The 26,817-nt window shown below is 40.8% G+C and overlaps 1 protein-coding gene across 4 annotated transcripts in view; it reads left to right on the plus strand.

Annotated features, from left to right (window-relative positions):
* The window catches only part of LOC115213095 (sodium-dependent serotonin transporter-like), a 592,816-nt gene that overhangs the window by 41,965 nt on the left and 524,034 nt on the right, over positions 1-26,817 (plus strand). For 2 of the 4 annotated variants that reach the window (XM_036503897.1, XM_036503896.1), the window contains 2 exons: positions 613-833; positions 8,940-9,135. In XM_036503897.1, the coding sequence (XP_036359790.1) occupies positions 780-833; positions 8,940-9,135 (250 nt within the window). In that variant the 5' untranslated portion in view covers positions 613-779. Of the gene's footprint in view, positions 1-612; positions 834-7,395; positions 7,714-8,939; positions 9,136-26,817 lie in introns of those variants that run through there. The other 2 variants (XM_036503898.1, XM_036503899.1) reach the window with 2 other exon arrangements.

The raw sequence follows: 26,817 nt of genomic DNA on the forward strand, positions 1-26,817 counted from the left end.
AAAAGAGAAGTGCCTGCCTGGGGTGTCCTTGGGATCAGGGTGACAGGATGTGTGGGTTTCCTTGGATGCCCCAGGGTGGAACTCACTAATTTTGGGGAATTTTATTGTTTACATTTTGTTGTTATTGTTTTTGTTGTAAACACGTACTTTTGTACCAGACAATTTGTCTCTTGTCTTGCAGTGTCCCTTTTTGTTTTGTGTCCGGCCCTTATGACCAATAAAGAAAAGATTATTATTATTATATGTTCAAATGCATCCGAAGTCGACTTTCCATTTCATCTTTTCGGAGTCGATAAAATAAGTACCAGCTGAGCCCTGGGGTCCATGTAATCGACTAGCCCCTTCCTAAAAATCCATGGCCTGTGCCTATAGTAGAAAGAATTATTATTATTGAGGCGCCGATCTGACAGAGGAAAATGCTTAGCGACATTTCCTTCTTCACTTTCTGAGTTCAAATGTTGCCGAAGTCGACTTTGCTTACCATTCTTTCGAGATCGATAAAAATAAGTACCAGTTGATTACTGGGGACGATATAATCGGCTTGCTCCAGTCATTCAATTACTGACCTTGAGCCAAAATTTGAAATCTATTTTATTATTTTTATTATTGCAGTGGCTGTTGTTGGACTGTGTGAGACGGATCTGGCTATCAACTGAATCCACTGTGAAGGTTGCCCCGCCGCCTTCTTTTAACCGGAAAGAGCAGGCAGTTTTATATGCCTGTTGGACATGGCAAAATAGGTTGTATGGTGGACGCAACTGAAAAAAGCTGAAGAAAAAATGTTTCTCTTAGGTCAATCCTCATCACTTGAAGAAGAAAACACAGATGAGGAGGTAAGTGTTGTCTTCCGTTCGTTTTGTTGAAAGGTGGATGAGAGTGGCTAGCAGGGTGCGAGTGCATTGGCCTGCTCTGAGCATACACCTTTAAATCGGAGATAGAGAGCTGAGAAAGGCCCCTGTCCTAGAAGTCAAGTGTACCCGTGCCTTTAAAGGGTTTCTCCATGAGCAGCTCTCGAACGTCTACCACATACTGAAGATACTCATTGTTAAGATTTTATCACTACTCCTTTTATCTTATTTAACCAGTTTACACGCAAACCCTCACAACACACACGCACGCACACATACGCACCCAATGTTTTGTCCTGCGCCGTCCTTAATGCTTTTCTTTATGGTCAATAAAGAAATCCTCCGTCTCCTCCTTTTCATCATCATCATTTTTTTTATTATTATTATTATTATTATTATTATTAAGGCTGCGGGCTGGCAGAATTGTTTGCACGGCGAACAAAAGTCTTTGCGATATTTCGTCTGCTGTTACGTTCTGAGTTCAAATTCCGCCGAGGTCTACTTTGCCTTTCATCCTTTCGGGGTCGATTAACTAAGTACCAGTTGCGTACTGGGGTCGATGTAATCGACTTAATCCTTTTGTCTGTCCTTGTTTGTCCCCTCAATGTTTATCCCCCTCCCTTGTGGGCAATAAAGAAATAAATACTTAGCGGCATTTCGTTCGTCTTTTCGTTCTGAGTTCAAATTCCGCCGAGGCCAACTTTGCCTTTTATCCTTTCAGCGTCGATAAAATAAGTGCAAGTAGAACACTGGAGTCAATGTTATCGACTTACTCTTTCCTTCGAACAGGCTGGCCTTGTGCCAAAATATGAAAGCATTATTATTGTTGAGTGAGAGATCAGTGCATGCCATCAAAGTGACACTGGGGTAAAATATACGAAGCCCAGTATACCCATCATGACTATCCGTCTGATAGAGGTACACCAGGCACATGCATCACAATCATATGTGCGCGACATGGTGATCTCATATCAAGATAAATAGCACATGACCTTGCAGGTGGGGCCCAGTTAGAATTTTCTTCTGGTCGAGTAACCCATCCTGCTCAAAGGGTCCCTGAATAAGGGTTGTTTAAGGATGTTGAACGAAACACCCATGTTTTCAGAGGTGAATTATTCAAACCAGAAAGAATCCCTCTCAATACATGGCTATGATGCTCCCCCACTACTTCTGCACTTGATCAGAGATGCACATATCGTCAGCCACTAAGGGACATGCTCAACTGGTTAAGGTCAAACAACTGACAAGCAAATCTGTGGTATTGAGCAGAATATTTGGTGTAGCCCATCTTTTATACCAAGACAAAATATACATAATAACACTTCCAATCAGTTAAGATCAGAAGCCACGAAAGCCACTGCCTGGTACTGCATCAAGGCAGAACCACTGCATAGTACTGCATCAGGGCATTATTATTATTATTATTATTATTATTATTATTATTATTTGACTCTTTAGGTTTTGTGTCTAAATCAATTTTGCTTTTCTTCTTTCCGGGGGTAATAAAATACAATACCAACCAAATACAAGGGTAAATTTAATCGACTTACGCTTCCTTTCAAATTTCAGGCCTTGTACCTATATTAGAAACAATTATTTTGGAGTCACTTTGGTGTTGTGGTTCACTTTTGACGCTTGGTGTAGATACGTGATATAGGCAATGCATTAGCAGAGCTCTTAGAACGTCGGGAAAAAAACTTCGAAGTTTTTCTTCCGACACTTCACTTTCTCAGTTCAAATCCTTCGTCTTTGATAAAGTATTATGATTCAGTTTTCGCGACGATATATGTCCTCAGGTACCTCAATGCACTGGGTCCTATAATATTTATTCATTGACGGCAAGCCGCAACATACATAGATCAGAACTAGACTCCCCGATTTATGGAGTGCCCGGGGCAACTGCCCAGCGTGCCTATGTTTTAAGATGGAACTTCTGGGATCGATGAGGGATCAGCATAAATTCAGGACTTGTATATATATTAGGAACAATTTGTATTTTTTGACCATCATTATCAACAAACAACAATACATAATATGAATAAAATAAAATAAAATAACACAGACCAAAAATACAAAAGAAACAATAATGGCTTCTACTTAGTCGGAAGAATTTCTAGAAATAGCGACAAAATACCTCTTAAATCACTGTCTTAAAAAAAGTAGGAAATATTAGATAATGTATTGTTATATTTCGGGATAATTTTTTTTCTTGCACACACACTATATATTTGTTCTTCACTCTTTTATTATTGTCCTTATTTTACCCTATGCTCATTGTCTGAAAATCTATCGTCACACACCTGTGACCTCTCCAGTAACTCTTCCATCCCACGTGTCTCCTCCTGTTCTATTCACACAATGGACATAAGATAAAGTAAGAACATTAATAAACGAGTGAAGAGCGAATATATTGTGCGTGTGTTTATTTGGAAATAAATAAATTATCATACCGAAATATAACTATCTGTTTCAACAGACGATTTCTCATCAGGAACCTTGCAAAACAAATTCATAAACGTTAGATAATACACGTGCGCGCGCACACACACACACACACACTAGCACGCACACGCACACATACATACATATATGTATATGTGTGGCATACGTATAAGCATATATATGCATGTACGTATATGTATGTATATATCTATGTGCGCATGTATGTACATAAACACAATTGCGTGTATATATGTGTGTATTTATATGTATATGTGTGTTTACGTTTATACATACATACAAACAGTAGGTAGAAACTTCGAAGTCACTATCAACAGCATTCTTGTATAAGAATAATAAATTTCTATTTGACAAAACTACAGAGTGACCCTTCAGATTAATGTAAAATTGTTTTTACTATAAGTGAACATACCGCTACGTTCTGAGTTCAAATTCCGTTGAGGTCGACTTTGCTTTTCACCTTTTCAGGGTCGATAAATTAAGTACCAGTTGCGTACTAGGGTCGATGTAATCGACTGGCCCCTTTCCTAAATTTCAGGCCTTGTACCTAGATTAGAAAGGGTTATAAGTGAACATGAAAACAAAATAGGCGTGGTTGTGTGTTATAAATCTTGCTTCCCAACCACATGGTTCGGGGTTCAGTCCCACTGAGAGGCACCTTGGGCAAGTGTCTTCTACTACAGCCTGGGACCAACAAAAGCTTTGTGAGTGTATTTGGTAGACGTAAAGTGGAAGAAGCCCGTCGTATATATATATATATATATATATATATATATATTCTTTTATTTGTTTCAGTCATCGCCTTTTGTCGACCCCAGGACTTATTTTGTAAGCCTAGTACTTATTCTATCGGTCTCTTTTGCCGAACCGCTATTTACGGGGACGTAAACACATCATCATCGGTTGTCAAGCGAGGTAGGGGAGAGGCACAGACACAAACACAAATACACAAATATATATATATATATGTATGTATACGATGGGCTTCTTTCAGTTTCCGTCTACCAAATCCACTCACAAGGCTTTGGTTTGCCCGAGGCTATAGTAGAAGACACTTGCTCGGAACCATGTGGTTGGGATGCAAGCTTCTTACCGCCAATACATATATATATGTGCGTGTGTGTGTGTGTCTTTGCCGAGCAGCTAAGTCACGGGGACGCAAACACACCAACACCGGTCGTCAAGCACATATGGGGTGGCAAACACACACACACACACACACACACACACACACACACACACACACACACACAAAAACACATGTATATATACGACGGTCTTTCAGTTTCCGTCTATCAAATCCACTCAGAAGAAGGCTTTGGTCGGTCCGAGGCTACAGCAGAAGACTCTTGCGCAAGGTCCCACGAAGTGGGACTGAACCTTGAATCACATGCTTGAAAAGTTAGCTTCTTACCACACAGCTACATGCACACACACACACACACATGTATACCTCACTGAAACGACATTAGTTATAGATTTAGTTTACACGGCCATCGCTGTTTTTAACAACAGCAATAAGAGCGACATCCACTATAACAAACAAACATCAAAAAAAAAAAAAAAAAAGAACAGCTTGATGATTTCAAGAGGCGCGAAAAGTGAGACAGAAATACAAACATAACAACAACAGCAGTAGCAGCAACAGCAACAACAAGAACAAGATCAACCACAACAAACAATATTAACTGTAATACTAATAAGCAAGCTCATTATCATTAACAATAGCAGCAGCAGCAGTAGGATCGTCATCATCATCATCACGGTACTACTTAAGAAGAGTGGTCCCGGTGCGCGCACTCGGCGTACTCGTGCACTCGCGCTAGCTAGTCGTGACTAGTCGATCCTTACTTTGTGTTTTTGTGTTTTATTTACTTTGTGTAAAAAAATTATTTATTTTGTGTTTTATTTACTTTGCTAGGTGGTCGTTGTAGGATCGACTAGCTAGCGCGGATGCGCGAATGCGCGCACCGGGACCACTCTTCTTAAGTAGTACCCATCATCACTATCACCATCATCATAATCATCATTTTCGTCGTCGTCGTCTGTAACAACAATAACAATCGCAAAGAGCTAAGTGGAAGTGGAATAACATCGGAATGGCGGCAAAAAGGAAAAGAAAGAAAGGAAGGAAGAGAGAGAGAGAGAGAGAGAGAGAGAGAGAGAGAGAGAGAGAGAGAGAGAGAGAGAGAGAGAGAGAGAGAGAGAGAGAAACCAGCTTGCAAAACGGCCGAACTATTTGACAAGTGCCTGTAGATGGTTGCTCTATATGCTAGAAACAGCAGTCAAACTTCACTAAAAAAAAATCACATCCCACTCTTAAATAAGAACACATAGAGAGAACGTAAATATCACAGTGTTGTGGGCCTTAGATTCTCAGCAAGCGAAGCCTGTAAAGGCAGGGTCCCGCCAGCAACATCGGTTTCTGAGTCCCTTGATTAATTATCTGCCGAGCCTATCTCTCTAAACTTAACTAATTAACTAACTAAATAAATAAATGAAATAAATGAATAAATAAATAAATAGATAAATAAATCTTACACTTTGCCTGAACTTTCGGAGGACACCATCCCTTTCCGGACCTGCAAATTTCTAATTTCCCTCGGATGTCCCGTATCCAGAGAGAGGGAAAGAGAGAGAGAGGTAAAGAGAGAGAGAGAGAGAGAGAGAGAGAGAGGGAGAGAGAGAGAGAGAGAGAGACAGAGAGAGACAGAGAGAGAGAGAGAAATGACAGGGTGGTTTCGGCTGGAATAACTTTTTCATAGTTAATTCTGCTCGATTAAGGGTCTTCGTAGTGGCTAAGAAAATAACAAACAAAAAACAAAAAAAACAAAAACGAACAAACAAAAAAAATCAGCAAACAGGAATATAGTCGCAAAACGAGAATTAACAAACAGCAATAACAACCCCACGAAGAAAGAGAGGAGAAATATTCGTTTAAGACAGTACAAGTGCATCGTCATCATCGTTATCGTCAGCATCATCGACGTCGTCGTCGTCGTCGTCGTCTTCATTAATATCATCATCATCATCATCATCATCGTCATCATCATTGTCGTTGTCGTTGCGGTCATCGTTTCTTTTTTCACTAAGGCGCAGGAGTGGCTGTGGTGGTAAGTAGCTTGCTTCCCAACCACATGGTTCCGGGTTCAGTCCCACTGCGTGGCACCTAGGGCAAGCGTCTTCTACTATAGCCTCGGGCCGACCAAAGCCTCGTGAGTGGATTTGGTAGACAGAAACTGAAAGAAACCCGTCGTATATATATATATATGTATATGTATGTTTGTGTGTCTGTGTTTGTCCCCCCATCATCGCTTGATAACCGATGCTAGTGTGTTTACATCCCCGTAACTTAGCGGTTCGGCAAAAGTGACTAGGCTTACAAAGAATAAGTTCTAGGGTCGATGTACTCGACTAAAGGCGGTGCTCCAGCATGGCTGCAGTCAAATGACTGAAACAAGTAAAAGAGTAAAAGAGTAAGGTGTCGGTGGTGTGTTGTTGTTGTTGTTGTTGGTGGTGGTGGTGGTGGTGATGATGGCGATTGCGCCCCGGGTTAGCCGTAGCCGGAGAAGCAGCAGCAGCAGCAGCGACAGCAGCAAGACCACATGTCACAAGAACAGCAGCAACATCAACAACAGCAGCAGCAGTCATCATTAACTTTCCGAAAGTGACAGCAACAGCAACTGCAGCAGTAAATAACAGGTACTGACAACAATATCACAGCAGCAGCAGCGCTAACAGCAGTAACAACAATATCAGCTGGACAGCAGCACTAGCACCAGCAGCAGCAATATCAGCGGCGATATCAGCAGGAATATATCTCAGCATCACCAGCCAGCAGCAATATCAGCAACATTAACAGTGACTGCATCTTCGTCATCATCATCATCATCATCATCAGCAGCAGCAGCAGCAACAGCAGCATCAATTTAAAATACATCAGCAGGAACCCAACAGTAACAACAGCTGTAGCGAAAAGAAACATCATCATTATCATCACCATCATCGTCATCATCATTGACATGAGTATATCCGGCATCAGCATTGACAAATATATATCCGACATTAAACTATATATCAGCAGGAACAACCAGCAACGACAGCAGCAGCAACAACAACAGCAGCAACGAGAGCAGCAGCAGCAGCAGCAAAACTAACAGAAAAACAACTGCTATAGCTACGGACAAAGATTAGTTTTTGAGATTCTTCTGCTTAGATCTGACGGGACTGCCCCTACACTGTCGCTTTCCGATGACAACTTGCATCTTTGTGTAAACTATACACATTTTGTCGTGCAACAAGCTCTGCATCTATATAGCAAAACTGTACAATTCGATGCGCATATCAGAACTCAGAAACAGGCCTTAAACAAATTTGTTTTTTTTTTGTTTTATTATCATTCGCGGTACATACACCTTTCTTCCTAACTAATTAATTTTCCATTTGTATCCTCTCTCTCTCTATCTGTCTGTCCGTCTGTCTCTCTCTTTCTCTGTTTCGTCGCTGATTTTTTTTCGGTATTTTTGTGCATATTAACTTTTAATTTTTGTATTTGTTTCTGTCTCCTCACCCCTTATTTTAACTGTTGTTACCCTATACCATATAATACTACATTATATTATATTATATTACATATATATATATATATATATATATATATATATATATATATATATATACACACATACACACACATACCTGCGTATATATACATACATACATGCCCACACAGATGAATTCAAAATAAGACTAACTTTTAAAATTTTGACTTTCGCCGCTAAATTTTAACCCCACCCACTGTCTTTTTTTCCTTATTTTTATTCTCCAATATTCTTCAAATATCTCTCAATATTTTATATTATTTTATATTCTAAGTCAAGAATTATACCAGTCATCACCATTAATATATATATCTTTAATAATAATATTAATAATAATAACAACATAAATATTACTATGATAAGTTTGTCATTGACTACATTCTTCGATTAATTAATTTTGCTAAGTTATTTTTTTACCATTGTCAAGACTATTATCATTATCATTATTATTATTATTATTATCATTATTAGATATTCATGATATTTTGATTTTGATACTGTTATTATTTGATATGTTATAAATATTAGTTTTAAAAAAATAGCACAATAAGTGAATCATTCGTGCACTTTCCCCCCTCTCCTTGCTTTCACTCTCTCTCTCTCTTGGTTAAATGTGTGGCCATCGTATCCCCTTATTGAATTTAAAACGGCCCCAAACTGAGTTAATTTAAAAACAAAGCAATTAAGGAGCATAAAAGGAGCTTAAAAGAAATTATTATTTAAACTAACAATTATAATTTTTTTTCTTATAATTTTTTTTTTCAATTTCATTTTAAAAATAACTTGTTACCTCCATCGTTATTCTTGTTATTGTTGTTGTTATTAGTAGTGGTGGTACTGGTGGTGGTGTTGGTACGTTTCGTTGTTGTTTGTAGTTCGTGTTCTTAAAGTATCTGTCTTTTGAAAAACAACCCGTTCCTCCTCATCCCACTCCTTCACCTAGCTTTTTTTTTTTCTCTCCCTCTGTTCCTATCTTTCTCTCTCTATCTCTCTCACGTTGTGGTTGGTGATTCCCGCTGTGCACCGACAGGCAGAAATGACACCCTCGCCTACCGTACCCGTCCCCGTCGGAGATGGAACCATGAAGATCATTGAAAGACCCAAGGATGAAGAAGAACGCGAAACTTGGGGCAAAAAGTTAGATTTTCTTCTATCCGTGATCGGTTTTGCCGTAGACCTCGGCAATGTCTGGAGATTTCCCTACATCTGCTATCGTAATGGAGGTGGTGAGTAAATCTATTAATTCATTATCTTTTTCGTTTTACTTATTAACAACAAAATTATTAAAAAAAAAAAAAAAAAAAAAAACAAGACAAAAAATACAACTTACTCTAACTGCTGTTTCTTTTTTTAAATTCTTTTTCTGTTTTTACTGTTCTTACTGTTTTCTAGTCTTACTATTTCCTCTTCCTCTTTCATCATCTCTTTCTCCTGCTTCTTCTTCGTCCTTATTATCGTGGTCGTCATCGTCATTTTCATTGAGATCATACTCTTCCGAGTCAAAAAAAAAAAAGAGAAAAAGAAAAGGGACTACCAGTAATATACGGCTAAATCGATTCCAACTGCTACAACTTTCCCCAGTCCCCTCGTAAATCTGGTGGGGCCGACTTTGTACTGTTGATAGTAATAGTTGTCATTATTATTCCGGCGAGCTGGGGGGGGGATCGTTAACACGCCAGGCAAAATGCTTAGCGGTATTTCGTCCATCTTTACGTTCTGAGTTCAAATTCCGCCGAGGTCGACTTTACCTTTCGTCCTTTCGGGGTTGATAAACTGGTGTCGATGTAATCGATTTATCCCCCCCTCCAAATTGTAGGCCTTGTGCCTATAATGTTGTTTGTTCCTTCTTGAGCCATGCCTTGCTCATAAGGGCCTGTTTCCCGGTTTCATTGGCGTATATGTTCCTCACCTGGACGGGAAGCCGGTCCGTCGTAGGTGAGCTGCAAGATGCAGGAGGAAAGAGTGAGAGAAAGTTGTGTCGAAAGAGTCAGCAGAAGTTCGCCATTACCTTCTGCCGGAGCCGCGTGGAACTTAGGTGTTTCGCTCATAAACACACACATCGCCCGGTCTGAGATTCGAACCCGCGATCCCTCGACCGCGAATCCGCTGCTCTAACCAATAGGCCACGTGCCTCCACTGTGCCTATAATAGAAAGAATTATTATACTAGTCCTATTGCTAGAGTATCGGACAAAAAATGTCCCGTGGTATTTACTTTCTGAGTTCAAATCCTGCCGAGATCAAATTTGCTTTTCATCCCCCTGAATTCGATAAAATGAATTACAAGTTGAGCACGGGGATTGAAGATATTATCTAAACCCTTCCTTGAAATTTAAATTTGCTTTCGTTAGAGGGCAGTGAATTGGTAGAAAACGGTGACGTACGGGGCCGGACAAAACGCTTGTATTGATGCCGGAGTCATAATTTGAACAGAATTGAAACAAGGTGCTCAGATTTCAAACCGATCCACAATACTTGAATAGTACTTTATTTTATCGACCCCAGAACCATAGAAGGATAAAACGTAAAGTTGACTTCGTCAGAATTTGAAATAAGGATGCAAAAAAAAACAAAAAAAAAAAAACAAAAAAACAAACAAACCCGGAGCACCTTTTGTTTTAACGATTATTTCTAAGATATGTGCAATGCAACGTTTTCTTTTTGCGTGGGTAAGTAGTTAGCTGTTACTTTAGTTCATCGACCGCAGAAAAATGATCCTTCCATATCCACTATCTGTATGTAGCAAGCAAGCTCTCTTTTACACGGCTTCCATTATCAGCTCCTGGCATTGGTATTACCTTATTTCTGCTGTACTTGTCAAGCCCTAGGCATCCTTGATAGACTACCCAGCAATCTTCACAACTTCCGGGAATTTCACTTCCTGTCGTCTTTGTAGTTTAGTTGGCGTTGTTCTGAGTTATTCTGGGTTCGAATTTCACTGAGTATTTAAGCTCAGAATGTGAAAGAGCCTGTATAAACGCCTCAAAGCATTTTGTCCATCGCCTTAACGGTTCTTTCAATCTAGTAACCCGGAAGGATAAAAAATGTGGTTGACCTCGGCAGGATTTGAAATTAGCATGCTAAAAACTGAAATAGAATCGCAAAGAGTTTAGTTCGAAGATCTAACAGTTCCGGCCTATCATTGTATCTGATTTCTTTTCAATGCTTCATTCACTGCACTGCGGCCATGCTGGGGCACCACTTTGAAGGGTTTAGTCGAACAAATCGACCCTAGTACTTATTTTTCAAAACCCTGGTATTTATTCTATCTGTGTTTTTTGTCGCAGCACTAAGTTACGGGATGTAAACAAAATAACACCGGTTTTTAAGTAGGGGAGCGGATATACGCAAATACAAAGATACACACACGCACGCACAAATATACACACATACATGTATACGATGGATTTTCGTACAGTTTCTGACGACCAAATTCATTCAGGAGGCATTTATCGGCTTTGGCCATAGTAGAAAACACTCGCTCAACGTGCCGTACAGTGAGACTGAGTCCAAAGCCACGTGGTTGTAAAGCGAGCCATACCCAAGTTAGGAGCCAATCTTACAGTAGAGGACTAACCATTAGTATTTAAACCAGCCATATCCAGCCCTAATATTCTTATTCTTTTACGTTCAAGCTAGCCAGGTCTGGCCTCGTACACCTACCGTACAATGTCATACCTAAAGTAAAGAGTCACATCATTGAAATCTCAAAGCTACAAAACAGTACATGAGTAATTCAAAATAATGTGAATATATGACTTTAAAGAATGTAGTAGTATAAAGCCGGAACAATGGCAGAAGGTACAAAGTAACCTACAAAATGGAAAGAAAACAGAACAAGACCTCTTCTTCAGGACATTCTGAAAAGCGGTGGTTGGAAAACTTTTTCCAAACACCGCTTTCCCGAATGTCCTGAAGAAGGAGTCTTCACCCCGAAATATAGAATTACAAAGCTGGGTTCTTTTTTTTCATTTTGTAGTTTACTTTGACTTCCTGCATTGTTTCGGCTTTACACAACTACATTCTTTAAGATTACACCTCACAATGTTTCACAAAAATACCTCATCTAAAGATATAAGCATTACATTTGATAGAGTAATCTGAATGCTAAAGGGTTAAATCAACACCCCTGCCCATATACTACAGACGTACTCCCCACCCATCCTCTCTCTCTCTCTACCTTCTCCGCTGCTACTATAGCACTCTCTGTCCCTCACAACTCGTTGGTCTCGTATCACATTCACTTAGACCAGTGATGATTCTCAACCATTTTTTTACCTTTAGACCCCCTTTTGATTTCTGTTTTACTCGTGTTGACCTCACTAGCCGTTCGATGTTTAAAAAATGCTAGTATATTGCTATAATTAAATATTATAAGAAATTATATTAAAAAAAAAATGAAAGTATATTGTATATTGTAGAAGTATAAACAATTTATTGCATACAAATTTTAACAATGTAATCTTATGTAGACCCCCTCCCATCAAGTGTCATGTGGACCCTGGTTGAGAACCACTGACTTAGACACGCCCGGCTCCCTCGCCTCCCCTCATCTCGTCAACCTTATCATATGTCAACCTTATCATGTCCATCCTCTCCTTCAAACCCTACCTTACACGCAATCTTTTCTCCACAGAAAATTGGTTCTGTGGAGTTCTTTCCCTGTACATGCATTTTTGTTCTTCAGCCATTGAGTTCCAACTTTTCAAGAGATACGTTGACGGCATCATTCACATCGGTCTCAAGACCTGCGAGGGCCATGGGCTCAGCCGTCTTCCTCAAGATCAAAATAATTGTAAAAAAAAAAAAAAAAAGAAATGTATCCGGTACTTACTTTATCAATCCTGAAAAGGCGAAAGACAAATCCGTTCTCGGCGGGTTTTGAACACATATTGTAATGGAACGTAACTATACACGTACATCATAAGGCACTCAGTTCTAGCCTCTGTTGTTTATACAATCCACTTCCTCGTTGTGCTGCCTTTTGCTTTGCTTTGTTTTGTTTTGTTTTACTAAGGATTTCTAATTTAATAAAACGGCTAGTGGAGATAGGGGTTAGTCAATGACATCGATTCATGTACTTGCCTTGTACTGTATTTTATCGACCTCACTAGAATGAAAACAGAGTTGATATCGGTAGGATTAAGATTCAGGAAGTGAATAATCGGAATAAAATATCACAAAGCAATTTTTCCGAGGCTCAAACGATTCTGTCAAAATCACCTTAGTTTTATTTTGTTTTTAATAATTCTTTCTACAATAGGTACAAGGCTAGACATTTTGGGAGAGGGGATAGCCGATTGCCTTGACCCCAATGCTCAATTAGTACTTGTTTTAGCGATCTTAAAAAAAGAAAAAAAACTAAAGGTAAAGTTGATATCGCAAGAATTTGAACTTAGAACGTAAAGACGAACGAAATGCCGTAAAAAACATTTCGTCCGGCGAGCTAACGATTCCGCCAGCTCACCGCCTTATATTTTGTTTTTAATAATGGCAGGGGAATATAAGGTGGCGAGCTGGCAGAATCGTTATCACGCCGGGGGTAAAATGCTTAGCGGCATTTCGTCCATCTTTACGTTCTGAGTTTAGATTCCACCAAGGTCAACTTTACATTTCATAATTTTGGGACCGATGAAAAAAATACCAGTTAAGCACGGGTCGAGGTAATCGATTTACTCTGCTTCCCCGAAATTGCTGGCCTTGTGCCAACATTTGAAACCAATAATGACAGGAGTAATCGTGGTCATGTGCTTATGTAGTACAATATTGCAAAGTTCCAGTATAAGGATTTCGCAAATTTGTGTTTACTGTACCGATCTACCTGCCCGACATCTTGCGCCAGTGTATAATACAATAATCTGGAGATCAACCCAAGACTTGTCAGTGAAATTAGGTTTTCAGAAACTGTGTGGATCTTCTTTGGGTGAACCGTATCTGTTCCAGGGAGGTGGAGCTAATCCGACATCCCGTTTTAGTACCACCACTTGGCCCTTTGTTAACTTTAGCGGCATCCACGCACCCAGACGAGGTATTGTGCTTGATAATAAACTCGATAACTTAATGCACTGTTCCCTACCATAGCAACCCCATTAATAATCTTTTCTACAGCTCTCTTCCCCTCGCCTGTACTGGAGTCACAGTAAAATTGTAATGGACGCTGTCCTTCTCTCCTTGATTAAACCATATCTATAGATAGTATAAAACTCGTAGTAAAAGATAATTCTATTTTGTTGTTGTGATGCAGTCCCAAATGAGTTTGAAACGTATAAAATCGTTTTTTTTACTGGCTTGATTAGGAGAGAAAGGAAAGCATATGATCCTTTCTAAAAGCCTTCAAAACTGGTGAAAGGAAAAGTGACAGTTATCCTCAGACTGTAGATAGTATCTAAATGCTCACAACAAAGTGGGCTTAGCTAAAGGCATCCAAGGGTCAGCTGGTGATGCTAAACCTAGCAATGGATTAAATTTAACACTTGATAATTGAACGAGTCGTTAAGAAGTTCGCTTCATTATCGAGAGATCCCTGTTTCAATCCAATTGCACAACATCTTGAGTGGGGTGTGCACCCAAGCCTTAAAAGTGAAATTGGGTACTGAGAAATGTAGAAGCTCCTCTGGTAGATTGTACTTGTTTCTCAAAGGGCGCACATATTTATGTAACGTTCATTTTCCTGAGAATTAAGCTGAAAGGGTGATAGTCTTTGGAATAAAGAATCAATTATACGATAATTCAATGAGCACGTAGCTCAGTCGGAAACTAGGATATTTATCGTCAAAACCGACTGAGATACATTTACTAACCTTAAATGCGGAAGCAGTTGATTGATCGACTGTGAGGCGCAAAGATAGAATTTGTGGACATTGAATCAACGTGATTTTGTTTAACACTTATGTTTATCATTATACACCCACGCGTGCGCATGCACGTACTCACGCACATTCACAAGAGTACACATACGCACACACATACATATACATACATATATACATACATATATATAAATATATATATATATATATGCATGTGTGTGTACGTATTGTTACCTGCCGTTGCTTATTGTAGCAGTTCATTCAGGTGTTTGTCAAATACATGTATGTATGTGTGTGTGTGTGTGTGTGTGTGTGTGTAGGCGCGTGGCTTAGTGGTTATGGTGCTGGATTAAAAGTCGTAAGATGGTAGTTTCGATTCCTGGACCGGGCGATGCGTTGTGTTCTTGAGCAAAACACTTCATTTCACGTTGCTCCAGTTCACTCAGCTGGCAAAAATAAGTGCCAGTTAAGCACAGGTCGAGGTCCCGTCCAGGTGGGGAATTTATACGCCAGTGAAACCGGGAAACCGGCCCTTATGAGCTTGGCATGGCTTGAGAAGGAAACATGTATATATATATATATATATATATATAATAATAATAATAATAATAATAAAGGGTGAAATTAATTAATTTGGAATAATCATTAATTTCACCAAGTAGAGTTCGGCATGTAAAAGCCCCATTCAAGGAAGGTATAAGTAATACTAAGTAATTAAGGTTTAGCAACGATTTGCCTCACCACACAAAGAATTTAGAAATAGCAGTCAAAGAGTTTTGGCTATTCTTTCTACTTAAAAGGGAGATCCCAGTAAAACCACAGCATTTAAAAGGCTGTTTGCCTTTTAAGTGCTGTGCTTTTACTGGAATCTCCCTTTTAAGTAGAAAGAATAGCCAAAACTCTTTGACTGCTATTTCTAAATTCGGTGTGTGGTGAGGCAATTCGTTGCTAAACCCTTAATTACTTAGTATATATATATATATATATATATATATATATATATATATATATATATATATATTATATATATATATATATATATGTGTGTGTGTGGTGTGTGTGTGTGTGTGTGTGTGTGTGCCAGTTAAGCACGGGTCGAGGTCCCGTCCAGGTGGGGAATTTATATATATATATAATATACATACATGTTTATATATATATATATATATACATACATGTTTATATATATACATACATGTTTATATATATATATATATATATATATATATATATAATATATATATATATACATGTTTATATATAATATATATATATATATACATATATATATATATATATATATATATATATATATATATATATATACATGTTTCCTTCTCAAGCCATGCCAGGCTCATAAGGACCGGCTTCCCGGTTTCACTGGCGTATAAATTCCTCACCTGGACGTGACCTCGACCCGTGCTTAACTGGCACACACACACACACACAACACACACACACACACACATATACACTGCTATATCCTCTCACAAGGATTTGGGCGGCCCGAGGCTACAGTAGAAGACACTTGCCCTAGGTGCCAAGCAGTGGGACTGACCTCGGAACCATGTGGTTAGTAAGCAAGCTACTTACCACACAGCCTATGTATATATATATATATATGACGATGAAGGGCGGGAGGAGAAGGTGGGTAGGAGTGAAGAGAAGAGAGAAGGAGAGTAAGAGTGAAGAGAAGAAGTAAGAGTCGGAGTAAGAGAGAAGAGCTGGGTGGGAGGATGTAGGTGGGAGGGGGAGAGAGGCGAGGGGAGGAGAATTGAGCCCATGTGACGCAAAAGAGCGAAGACAGAAGACTAATTCCTGTTCACGGCGCAAACTGGAGTCCGGATGGCTCCTCTGCAAGGACTATCCGAACACGGACAGGTGTTGCAATGAGTGACCGTTAGAGCTGAAATGGCACGAGACCGGGGTGCCATTGCCGAGTCGGGATGTCTCGGAGGTGATCTGCGAACCAGTCAGTCAAGCGGCGTCCCGTTTGCCCGATGTATAGAGAATGGCAGAGAGAGAGCAGAAGATGCAGTAGATGATATTGGTAGAAGTGCAGGTGAAGGAGTCGGTGATGTGATAGGGTCGGTGATGTGATAGGCCTGTGCAGCAGGGTGGGCGGGAGCAGGGGAAGGAGCCGGGTTGGGAGTTTGGGTTAGGGAAGAAACTGTGGACCAAGTGGTCTCGTAGGTTGTGGGCTCGTTTGAAAGAGGGGAGGGGTCGGTTAGGGAAGGTGTGCGAAGGGGAGGGGTCGAACTGGAGTCGCCGGAAGGCTCGGAGAATGGTGCGTTGGAGAGGTAGGGTTGTGGGTGGTAGGTTAGTGGAAATGGGAAGCGGGAGATAGCGGGGCAGGTTCGGGGAGAGAGCAGATGCACGGTCCACGGAGCGTGCTTTGGCAAGGGCGGTGTGGATAGTGGTGAGGTGATATCCACGTAGGATGAAGTAGCGAGGCATGAGTCTCAAAGTCATGGTCGTCACTACAGAGCCTGCGTAGACGGAGAAATTGGGAATAGGGGAAGGAAAGCTTGGTGTGTTTAGGGTGGGAGGAAGAGAAGTTGAGGTATGAGTGTGAGTCTGTGTGCTTATAGTGAATGGAGGTGGTGATAGTGGAGTGATGAATGCTGACCGAAATGTCAAGAAAGGAGACAGAGGTGTCAGAGGTAGTGCAGGAGAAGTGGAGGGGATATATATATATATATATATATATATATATATATATAATGAAGGGGCATGGCTCAGTGGTTAGAGGATCGAGCATACGAACATAATGCTGTGAGTTCGATTCCCGGACCGGCCTGCATGCTCTAGTTCACTCAGCTGTAGAAATGAGTTGCGACGTTTACCTTTCCTTTGGATAACATCGGTTGAGTGGGCGACTGCTGCTCTTCTATAATACAGCCTGAGGTTGTGCGTTATTCCGGTTAAGCGATTTTCTGCCCAGACTTGTACCCCGGCGGGGAACCTCTTAGGTGTACCCATGGTCATTCGTGACCTACGGAGTCGAATATACATACATATATATTATATATATGCATTATATATATATTGGGTCATCCCATAAATAATACCATAAATGATGCTGCACGCGGTAGATCTCCTTTGTTATCGTTTACTTTGGGTTTAAAAGTTCAAAGTGGACTAAATCTTTCATATTACACCAGACAGATAACATCTTACGTGAGTAAAGACCTTCTTTAGCCGGTGTTTCTCCTTTCCATACTTACTGTCTCGGCGCTTGACATTTTTATAGAGAATCCATTTCTCGTCACCAGTCACTATTCGCGCGATTATACTCGGAAAATTTGTGAGAAACCCATTGACCCAATTTGCTTACTTTTCCGATGGCACGCACGTGTCGATGAATGGTTGAATGACCAAATCTGCTAGTTCTTCAACAGTTATGATGGGATTTTGTTCCATCAGGATTTGCAGGACGTCCTCGTCGAGCACTATACAGATCTTCCAGGATGAGGCTCGCTTTCTAAGTTGTAGTTTCCGGCTCGGAATTTCTGGAAACACCGTTGACGCTTACGCTTATTGTCCAATTCCCATATACTGTATTAATATTTCTCGCACTTTCTATTGTGTTGTTACCTTTATTGAACTCATAAAGCAAAATATGCCGAATATGCTCTTTTCTACTATAGGCACAAGGCCTGAAATTTGGATCGATCCCAGTATGCAACTGGTACTTAATTTATCGACCCTGAAAGGATGAAATGCAAAGTCGACCACGGCGGAATTTGAACTCAAAACGTAAAATCAGATGAAGCACCTATTTCTTTATTACCCACAAGGGGCTAAACACAGAAGGGGTAAACAAGGACAGACAAGCGGATTAAGTCGATTATATCGACCCCAGTGCGTAACTGGTACTTATTTAATCGACCCCGAAAGGATGAAAGACAAAGTCGACCTCGGCGGAATTTGAACTCAGAACGTAGCGTGCAGTTATTTCTCATTATGAACAACCAATCAAAGAGTACCCTGCTACATTAAATATTATTGTACATTGCACACGCAAAGGTTGCCACTTAACACATGCGTGTGGTGGATTCGCCCCTAGTGGGTAATAAAGAAATAACATGCGTGTGGTGGTGGTGGTGGTGTGTGTGTGTGTTTGTATGTGTATTTGTGTGTTTGTGTGTATGTGTGTGTGTAGTTTAAGTTGTCCCACTAATTATCTTATAACTGCCCAATTTATTTTTAATATATAAAGAACAGTTAAAAAATTATCAGGAATTTTATAGTTAAGAACAAAATATTTGAGAGAGGGATAGATAGATAGATAGATAGATAGATAGATAGATAGATAGATAGATAGATAGATTATGTGTCTTATGCAAAATCTGTAATGAGCCTGAGCGACGCTGATGACCTGGTATCGCCTCTGATATATATATATATATATATATATATATATATATATATACACACATATATATACACGATGGGCTTCTTTCAGTTTCCGTCTACCGCATCCACTCTGGAGGCTATGGCCGGCTCGGGGCTATAATAGAGGACACTTGTCCAAGGTGCCACCTAGAAACATGTTGGAAAGCAAAATTTTCATCACGCAACGACGCCATTAATATTATGTAATATATTAACGCAGGGAGCTGGTAGAATCACTACCACGCTGGAAAAAATGCTCAACAGCACTTCTTGTAACTTTACGTTCTGAGTTTAAATTCTACGAGGCCGACTTTGCTTTTCATCCTTTCGGGGTCAGTAAAATAAGTACCAGTTGAACACCGGGGCTGATGTGATCGACTTGACTCATCACCCGAAATTGGTAGCCTTGTGCCAAAATTTGAAATCAATATTATATAATATACTGTGTTACACACAAGACAATGTTTTCCTAATCATTCATATATAGGAAAGAATTAGGATGGTGAACAGATGAAGCTGGGTGGGTGAACAGATGAAGCTGGGTGGGAATCAGAAAAAGGCTGAGAAGCAATACTCTAGTGGAAGAGAAGGAAAAAAAAGGAACAAAATCGCATTGTAACATATATGTCTATATGGAAATAAAATTATTAAAATTCCAAATCCGTGTTGATCGAACAGCCCCATGTATTAAAGACGTGTCCCAGTCTACAACTTGATTGAGTTTTAACTGCTATTTCTAACACCACAGGCAACTATGTAGATGCGTTCTTCTTGGTTTATTAATTGTTGTTGATTGATCTGGTTTTGGAATGTACATCTGAGAACTACCTTGGCGTAGCTTATACTGTGGCGAACGATCGTACACACACATGTAGAAATGTGTGTCGGTATCTGTTAGTATGCGAAAATGTTCACATTTCAAATACTTGTTTTATCAAAAAGAGCACACACAAATATTAGACAAATAGGTACACACGCATATTGCGTAATTCAATTCGTAACTAAATTTAATCTTAAGTATTCATCGTTGTGGCGGCATACCAGCAAATGGTTCCTACCCTATTTGCATATAGCCATAGACTGGCGATTCGATTCGTCCCCGGTGGTAAAGTCACAAAAAATAGCGAAATATCGGTATCCATCATTCCTGATATCACCGATCTTTATGAGGGAGTCATCCACAAAGCGCTAACCCGCAGCGAAGTGGTGAACAATCAAAACACATTCACGAAATTCTGTATGCAATCAGCTATAAACAAATAACGAAATGCATAATAATCAAACCAAAGCGAAACCGAATTTATTAAGCGAGGTATCTTTTGAAAAGTCACTTGACAAAAACCAAGTGTACGGAAGGCTGCACAACAACAAGTGGTCCAGAATCTCACCCACGAGGGATCAATACAAGATGGGTCGAAACGATCGTTGTGGTTAATAAAGAATCACGTGAATTTCATTTTCTTTTTATCTCATTTCTTATAATAATAATAATAATAATAATAATAATAATAAAATAATAATAACAATACCAAAAACTGAGCAAATATAAAGATCTTGAAATAGAAATCAGCAACATGTGGAACCTGAAGACTAAAACAATACCTGTTGTCATAGGTGCCCTGGGAATGATAGCAAAAGGGGCTGATCGCTACCTAACTCAGATACCAGGAAACCCCAAAATGGCAGAATTTCAAAAGATAGTGCTCATGGGAACTGCTCATATCCTTCGCAAAATACTTTCTATGTAACAAACACAACTTTCGTTTTTTTTTTTAGGCATTCACTAGTACAACACTAAATACAAAACCAAATATAAGGCACACTACTCATAACAACAATACGAACTTCCAACCTGTTGCCTCTTGAGGTCTCTGGGTGAGACTTGGAGCCAACTTGTACAAATATAAAGCAAAAGTCAAACATATAATAATAATAATGATCCTTTCTACTATAAGCTCAAGTCCTGGAATTTTGAGGGAGAAGACTAGTTGATTAGCTGGTACTTATTTCATCAACCTCGAAAGGATGAAAGGCAAAGTCGATCCCGGTGGAATTTGAACTCAGAGCATAACAACAGGCGAAATACCTATTTCTTTATTGCCCACAAGGGGCTAAACATAGAGGGGACAAACAAGGACAGACAAAGGGATTAAGTCGATTACATCAACCCCAGTGCGTAACTGGTACTTTATTTATCGATCCCGAAAGTATGAAAGGTAAAGTCGACCTCGGCGGAATTTGAACTCAGAACGTAACGACAGACGAAATACGGCTACGCATTTCACCCGGCGTGCAAACGCTTCTGCCAGCTCGCCGCCTAATAATAATAATAATAATAATAATAATAATAATAATAATTTATTCGTTTATTAGCCACAAGGGCTCACATACAAAATTAAATGACATACAACATAAAAGACAAAAGCAGGACGATACAATGGGTTTTCCGCGTGATCACAATATAGTAACAATAAAAATTGAACAAAATAAAACTCCCAATAGGGATGCGCTTTAAGGTCCCACTAAAGCCACGGGTGCTTGAACAACTGGACAAGAGCCCTTCTTAGATTCCTTTTTTACAGGTGCAAGCTCAGAATTTTTCCTTTCACACTGGCCATTCTTTCAACATTCACACACCTTTCAACAAACTTGCTACAAGGCAACACTTCCCTCTCCACCCTCAACTCCCTTTCCAAATGAAACTTGAAGAAGTTGATAAAGGCTTGGTCAAAGAGGAAAGTGTCTGTCTTAAGCCCTTTCAAACGGGTCCACCATACTACCTCTTTCGCTACAGCTACTAGACGAATAATAATTGCCTGCCCCTCTCGGCCAAAAGAGGGCGGCGGGATAATCTTCACAATGGATTCAGCTGATAGCCGGATCCGTCCTACACGCGACAGCAGGTGTTCGACATAAACCTACAGGTCAGCAATACTCAGGCACTGGACTAGGGCGTGCAGAACGGTTTCATCGTTCTGGGTGCACTTCGGACAGGCCCGGCTGACGGCTCTTCCGTGCCTGTAAAGTTTTTCTAGAACAGGCAGCACTCTTCTGTAGCAATGCCAGGCAAGGGATTTCTGGAAGCTATCTCTGGCCCGAAAGCTCTCCGAAACAGACCGGTTAGTTGATCTTCATCGATGCCCAGAGTTTCTCCGAGAACGTCGTTGCACTCCCCCCCGACTAGCCCTCTATAGAACGCTAGAGTGGAACTACCACAGGCCGCATTGCCCGCCTGGCGGAGGGTTACGAGCACTTGACGGCACTCGAGGTGCCAAGCGCCCCTCCTTGGTCTACGCCTAATCCAGGATTGCAGCTCCACTGGCCGAAAAAATACCCTGTCTAGATACGATCTAGATGACCCGATGCAGTTTGTCTACATTGGCACATTCGGGTAACCTAGTCGGTATCTGTCAGACAATTGAAAACGTCTTAGTAGGTTTTTGAGGCTTTTGCACCCCACTCTCCTATCAGATACTCCCACGCAATAGAAAAGTCCATCTAACTTAACGATCCAATCCCCTACTAATACTAAAGTCCGAAAGTTCTCAGGAAAACCTTCAGACGCTTGAAGTAATCAGACCGTCTTGCCCCTTTCGGAGCATAAGCAGCCACCAGTCTGAAAGCACCGCCATCACTGCTGTTCACATTTAGGACCACCAAATTACCTTCTGGATCCAGGAAGACTACCTTTATTTTCAAATCCAGACCTCACTACCACCACCGACTCTTCTCGGAATACACGGAGATAGAAAAATCTCGTATCCGACGAAAAAAGTGATGAGGTCCCGTGGGTCGGGTAGTCTGAATTCACTGATGGCTTCAATATCTACACTAATTGACCTCAGGTCATTTAAAAGCTGACCTTGTTTCCAAGGCGACCCGAGGCCCCTGGCATTTATATAACCTATTCTGAGCATCACCATATTAAAATAAATTTAGGATGGAGAAGAGCTCTAATTATCACTGTTGTCTGGCAGGGGTGTCCCCCTGGTCTTTGTTGTGAGCGTTTCCACGAGGATTTTATACAGTCTCTAAGAGAATGTTTTTTGGAATGGCCCAACAGCATTTGGAAAATTAATTTTTAATGTGTTGTAGGTGTCCTGTTTTAGTTTTAAAATTTGTATGTGTGGTGGTGGTACATAGGTCTCCCTCTATCCTAGATTTCTCTAACGCTATTTCTTTACTAAAAACTATTGCCTCTGCTCTAATAGCCCTTTTCAGGGCTATCCACCAACGGCTGTTGACGATTGCGCCTGCCAACTCTCGAAAGCTTGGCGCGCCAGGAAGGACGCGTTCAGCTTCCAGTATCTGGAGCCCTGTTTACAGATCCTGTCTGTTTCGACCGTACAGATCACAGATTTATGGTTCGTGTATCCGACGACTTTGAAACGTGGACAACTTATACTACTTGTATCTACAGGCTTACAAAATGCTCTATCTAGATACGATCTGGAAGGCCCGATGCGGTTCTTCCATGTCCACATTGGCACATTCGGGAAATCCAGACGGTACCTGTCAGCCAACTGGAAGCAGCTGAGCAGGTCTGTGAGGTTTTTACCACCTCTCCAATCAGCTAGCCCCATCCTATCCAGGCGTGCATCCAAGATGGCGTTCCAGTCTTCCACTAATATGAAAAGGCGTGACTTCTCAAGGAAAACCTCCAAAAGTCTGAAGAAATATAGCTGTCCCGTCCCCGTGGGAGCGTAAACAGTGACTAGTCTAAAGGCACATTTACTGTCGCTTACGTTTAGGACCACCTCCGAGTTCTGGAAGATCGTTTGAACTTCGGGTTCCAGGTCTTTCCTAAACACCACTGCCACCTCACCTTCCATTCTGGGCCGACTAAGAGATGCATAGATCTCATAATCGTCGAAAATTGGTGCAAGATTGCGAGTGTCGGAAATCCTGGTCTCACGGCTGCTATCACATCCAAACCTAGCGACCTGAAGTTACTGTGCGAGCGACCTTGCCTTCAGGGTGACCTCAGGCCACGAACATTTATGCAGCCCACTCTGATAATCGCCATGACCGCTCGAAAGGGTTGAGGAAAAGAAAAAAAAATGAAGTTACTTACCTTCCGGGAGCTGTTGGCAGCCCGGTGACCCGGACTCTGGATGTGGTTCTTCTGGGAAACCGGTTAAAAGCCTCTATGTTACGCGGACGCTTGGCTTTCCCGCGTCATGCAGAAAGTCCCTCTGAATTTCTTCGTATACTTTGAAGAGTAACTGTATTAACACTAAATGATCCGGAACCCGAAAGGTGCTGGTGTCATAAATTGCACACCCTTTCTCGATTTGCTTGTTTTGAGAGATATGTGTAGTTGTTGGTGCATTGGTGGATTTGGTTGAGATAGTGATGGTTGTGAGGATGGTAGTGCTGGTGTTGTTTTCGTCGTGTCTAGGTTCGATGTCTTGGGAGTTTCTGTATTTTCGGGTGTTGACGTAGGTTCTTTTGTTTTCTGTTTCCTTTGCTTTTTCGTTTCCTTTACTTTGTAGTGTTCTTTCTCGTCTTCACTACGGGATGAGTAGTGGCTAGTGTCTGTATGGCTTGTTTCGGGGAGTGGGAATGTGTCTGTGATAGTGTGAGCATGTTTGTGTGTATATCCTTGAAAGAGGTGAAGGGGGCTGGTTTGACAGATACCCCAGGTTCACACGCCCCTGCTGTAGTTGCGAGGGGTGAGGCTGCAGTTCTATTAAAATGTCTCTATTGTTGGGGGTGCGCTGTAGGCTGCAGATGTGGCCGCGTACCTCCCAACATTTGGGGGGAAAAGGCTCTCAGGTGGCTTGTGGCCCCACATGTCACATCTGGGCTTTCCTGCCTTCCACGACGACACGCAGGTCCACCCCGTTGTGCAACTGGATCAGGTCTACAAATTTCACGATATCCTCTGGTTTCACATGGATTAATACCTCCAAGTTGATCCTGCAGCCTGCTGCTCCTTTTTACATTCAGGAGGGACTCTGGGTCCCGTACCGCACAGGCAACGATCCACCTGACGTTTACATCTGGTAGCACGCCGTTTAATCTAGATCTCATAGTTCTCTTCGAAAGGTAGGACCCAAGCCTCAGTCCACCGGGGTGCCACTGCGTGTCTTCTCGCGAGGTCATCAGTTTTCAAGAAAACCTCAATGCTGGCAAGCTACCTCCCTCTCTGTATGTGAGCCACATCTATTGAAATTTCGCTGAGGGCTTCTCGACGTGACTGATGGGCGCCATTTCGGATCTCCTACTTGGCCGTGATACGCATTAAAAATATATGGTCTTTTTTCTTTTGCCGCTATTATTTCGGGAGGTACGAGCATTGATGCTTTACCCCCGTCAACTTTGATGATGTCTTTTGCTTTTGAAAGTTCTCGAATTTTGTCCTCGACAGGAAATGTAAAGATTTCTTTCTTTGAGTCTGCTACATCAGCAAATCTCTTGTTTTTGTTATTGTTTTTGTTATTGTTTTGTTGTTGACGTCGTCGACGTTGCTGTTGTTGTTGTTGTTGTTGTTACTGCTGCTGCAGCTGTTAGTGGTGACGGTGGTGGAGTTGTGGCCACATCCGCCGTTGCCACTCCCCACACCGCCGTCACCGCCTTCAATTGTAGTATTATTTTCTCCGTTAAAATCCATTGTGCTCTGAATTGCGTTGTTGTTGCCTAACGCTACTACTTCTACTGCTACTACCGCCGCCGCCTCTGCCGCCGCCGCCGCCGCCTCTGCCGCCGCCAGTCATCCAAGATGCGTTCCGCCATCTTCTTTATTTATATTGGATTAAAACACCCACCGATTTTATTTGGGGCCGAATATAGCCCTGCTAGGGACTAAACAAAAACAGGAACTCAATGCCAGGTCTCTAGTGTTTCTACAAACAAGCGGGAACAATGTTTAATCGAAAAAAAAAAACCGCAACAAACGAGTGTAATCAAAAGTTTTAACCAAGTCTTACTTCAGGCGTTCGAAAATACGTCTGTAGTGTTCAGCGGTGAAAATAATAATAATAATAATAATAATAATAATAATAGATAAATGGCTGAAAGAGATTGGAATAGAACGCCCTGTAGAGATCTTTCAAAAAGTTTTTCTCTTAGGGAAAGCGAGGATTATCGGGAGGGTCTTCAAGTTCTTGAGAGACTACTGAAAACTTGTGAATACCTAAAGGTTACAGGTAATAACCCGCTACCCACATAAGTCCTACCAGTGGCAAGATCGTACCTGAGTTAAATAATAATAATAATAATAATAATGATATTATCCAAAAATGGCAGAAGTTAAAAAAATAGTGCTCAAATCCAAAAATGGCAGAAATTAAAAAAAAATAGTGTTCATGGGAACTGCCCATATCCTACGTAAAATACTGTCTATGTAACATCAAATTTTAAAACAAACTTATAATTTTCTTGTTTCCTTAAACATTCCCTAGAACAATACTTTATGCAAAACCAAATATATGGCACTCCAGTCATAACACCAACTTGAACATCTTACTTGTTGTCTCTTGAGGTCTCTGGGTGAGACTTGGAGTCACCATGTACAAATACAAAGCAAAAGTCAAACATGTCATAATAATAATAATAACAATAATAATAATAAATGTCCTGATACATAATAATGATAATAAATGTCCTGATGCAGTACAAGGCAGTGGCTCTTGTGGCTTCTGATCTTAACTGATTGGAAGTGTTATCATGTACATTGTTGAGCATGTCCCTTAGTGAC

Source organism: Octopus sinensis, linkage group LG6, assembly GCF_006345805.1.
Source record: "Octopus sinensis linkage group LG6, ASM634580v1, whole genome shotgun sequence".
Taxonomy (NCBI): domain Eukaryota; kingdom Metazoa; phylum Mollusca; class Cephalopoda; order Octopoda; family Octopodidae; genus Octopus; species Octopus sinensis.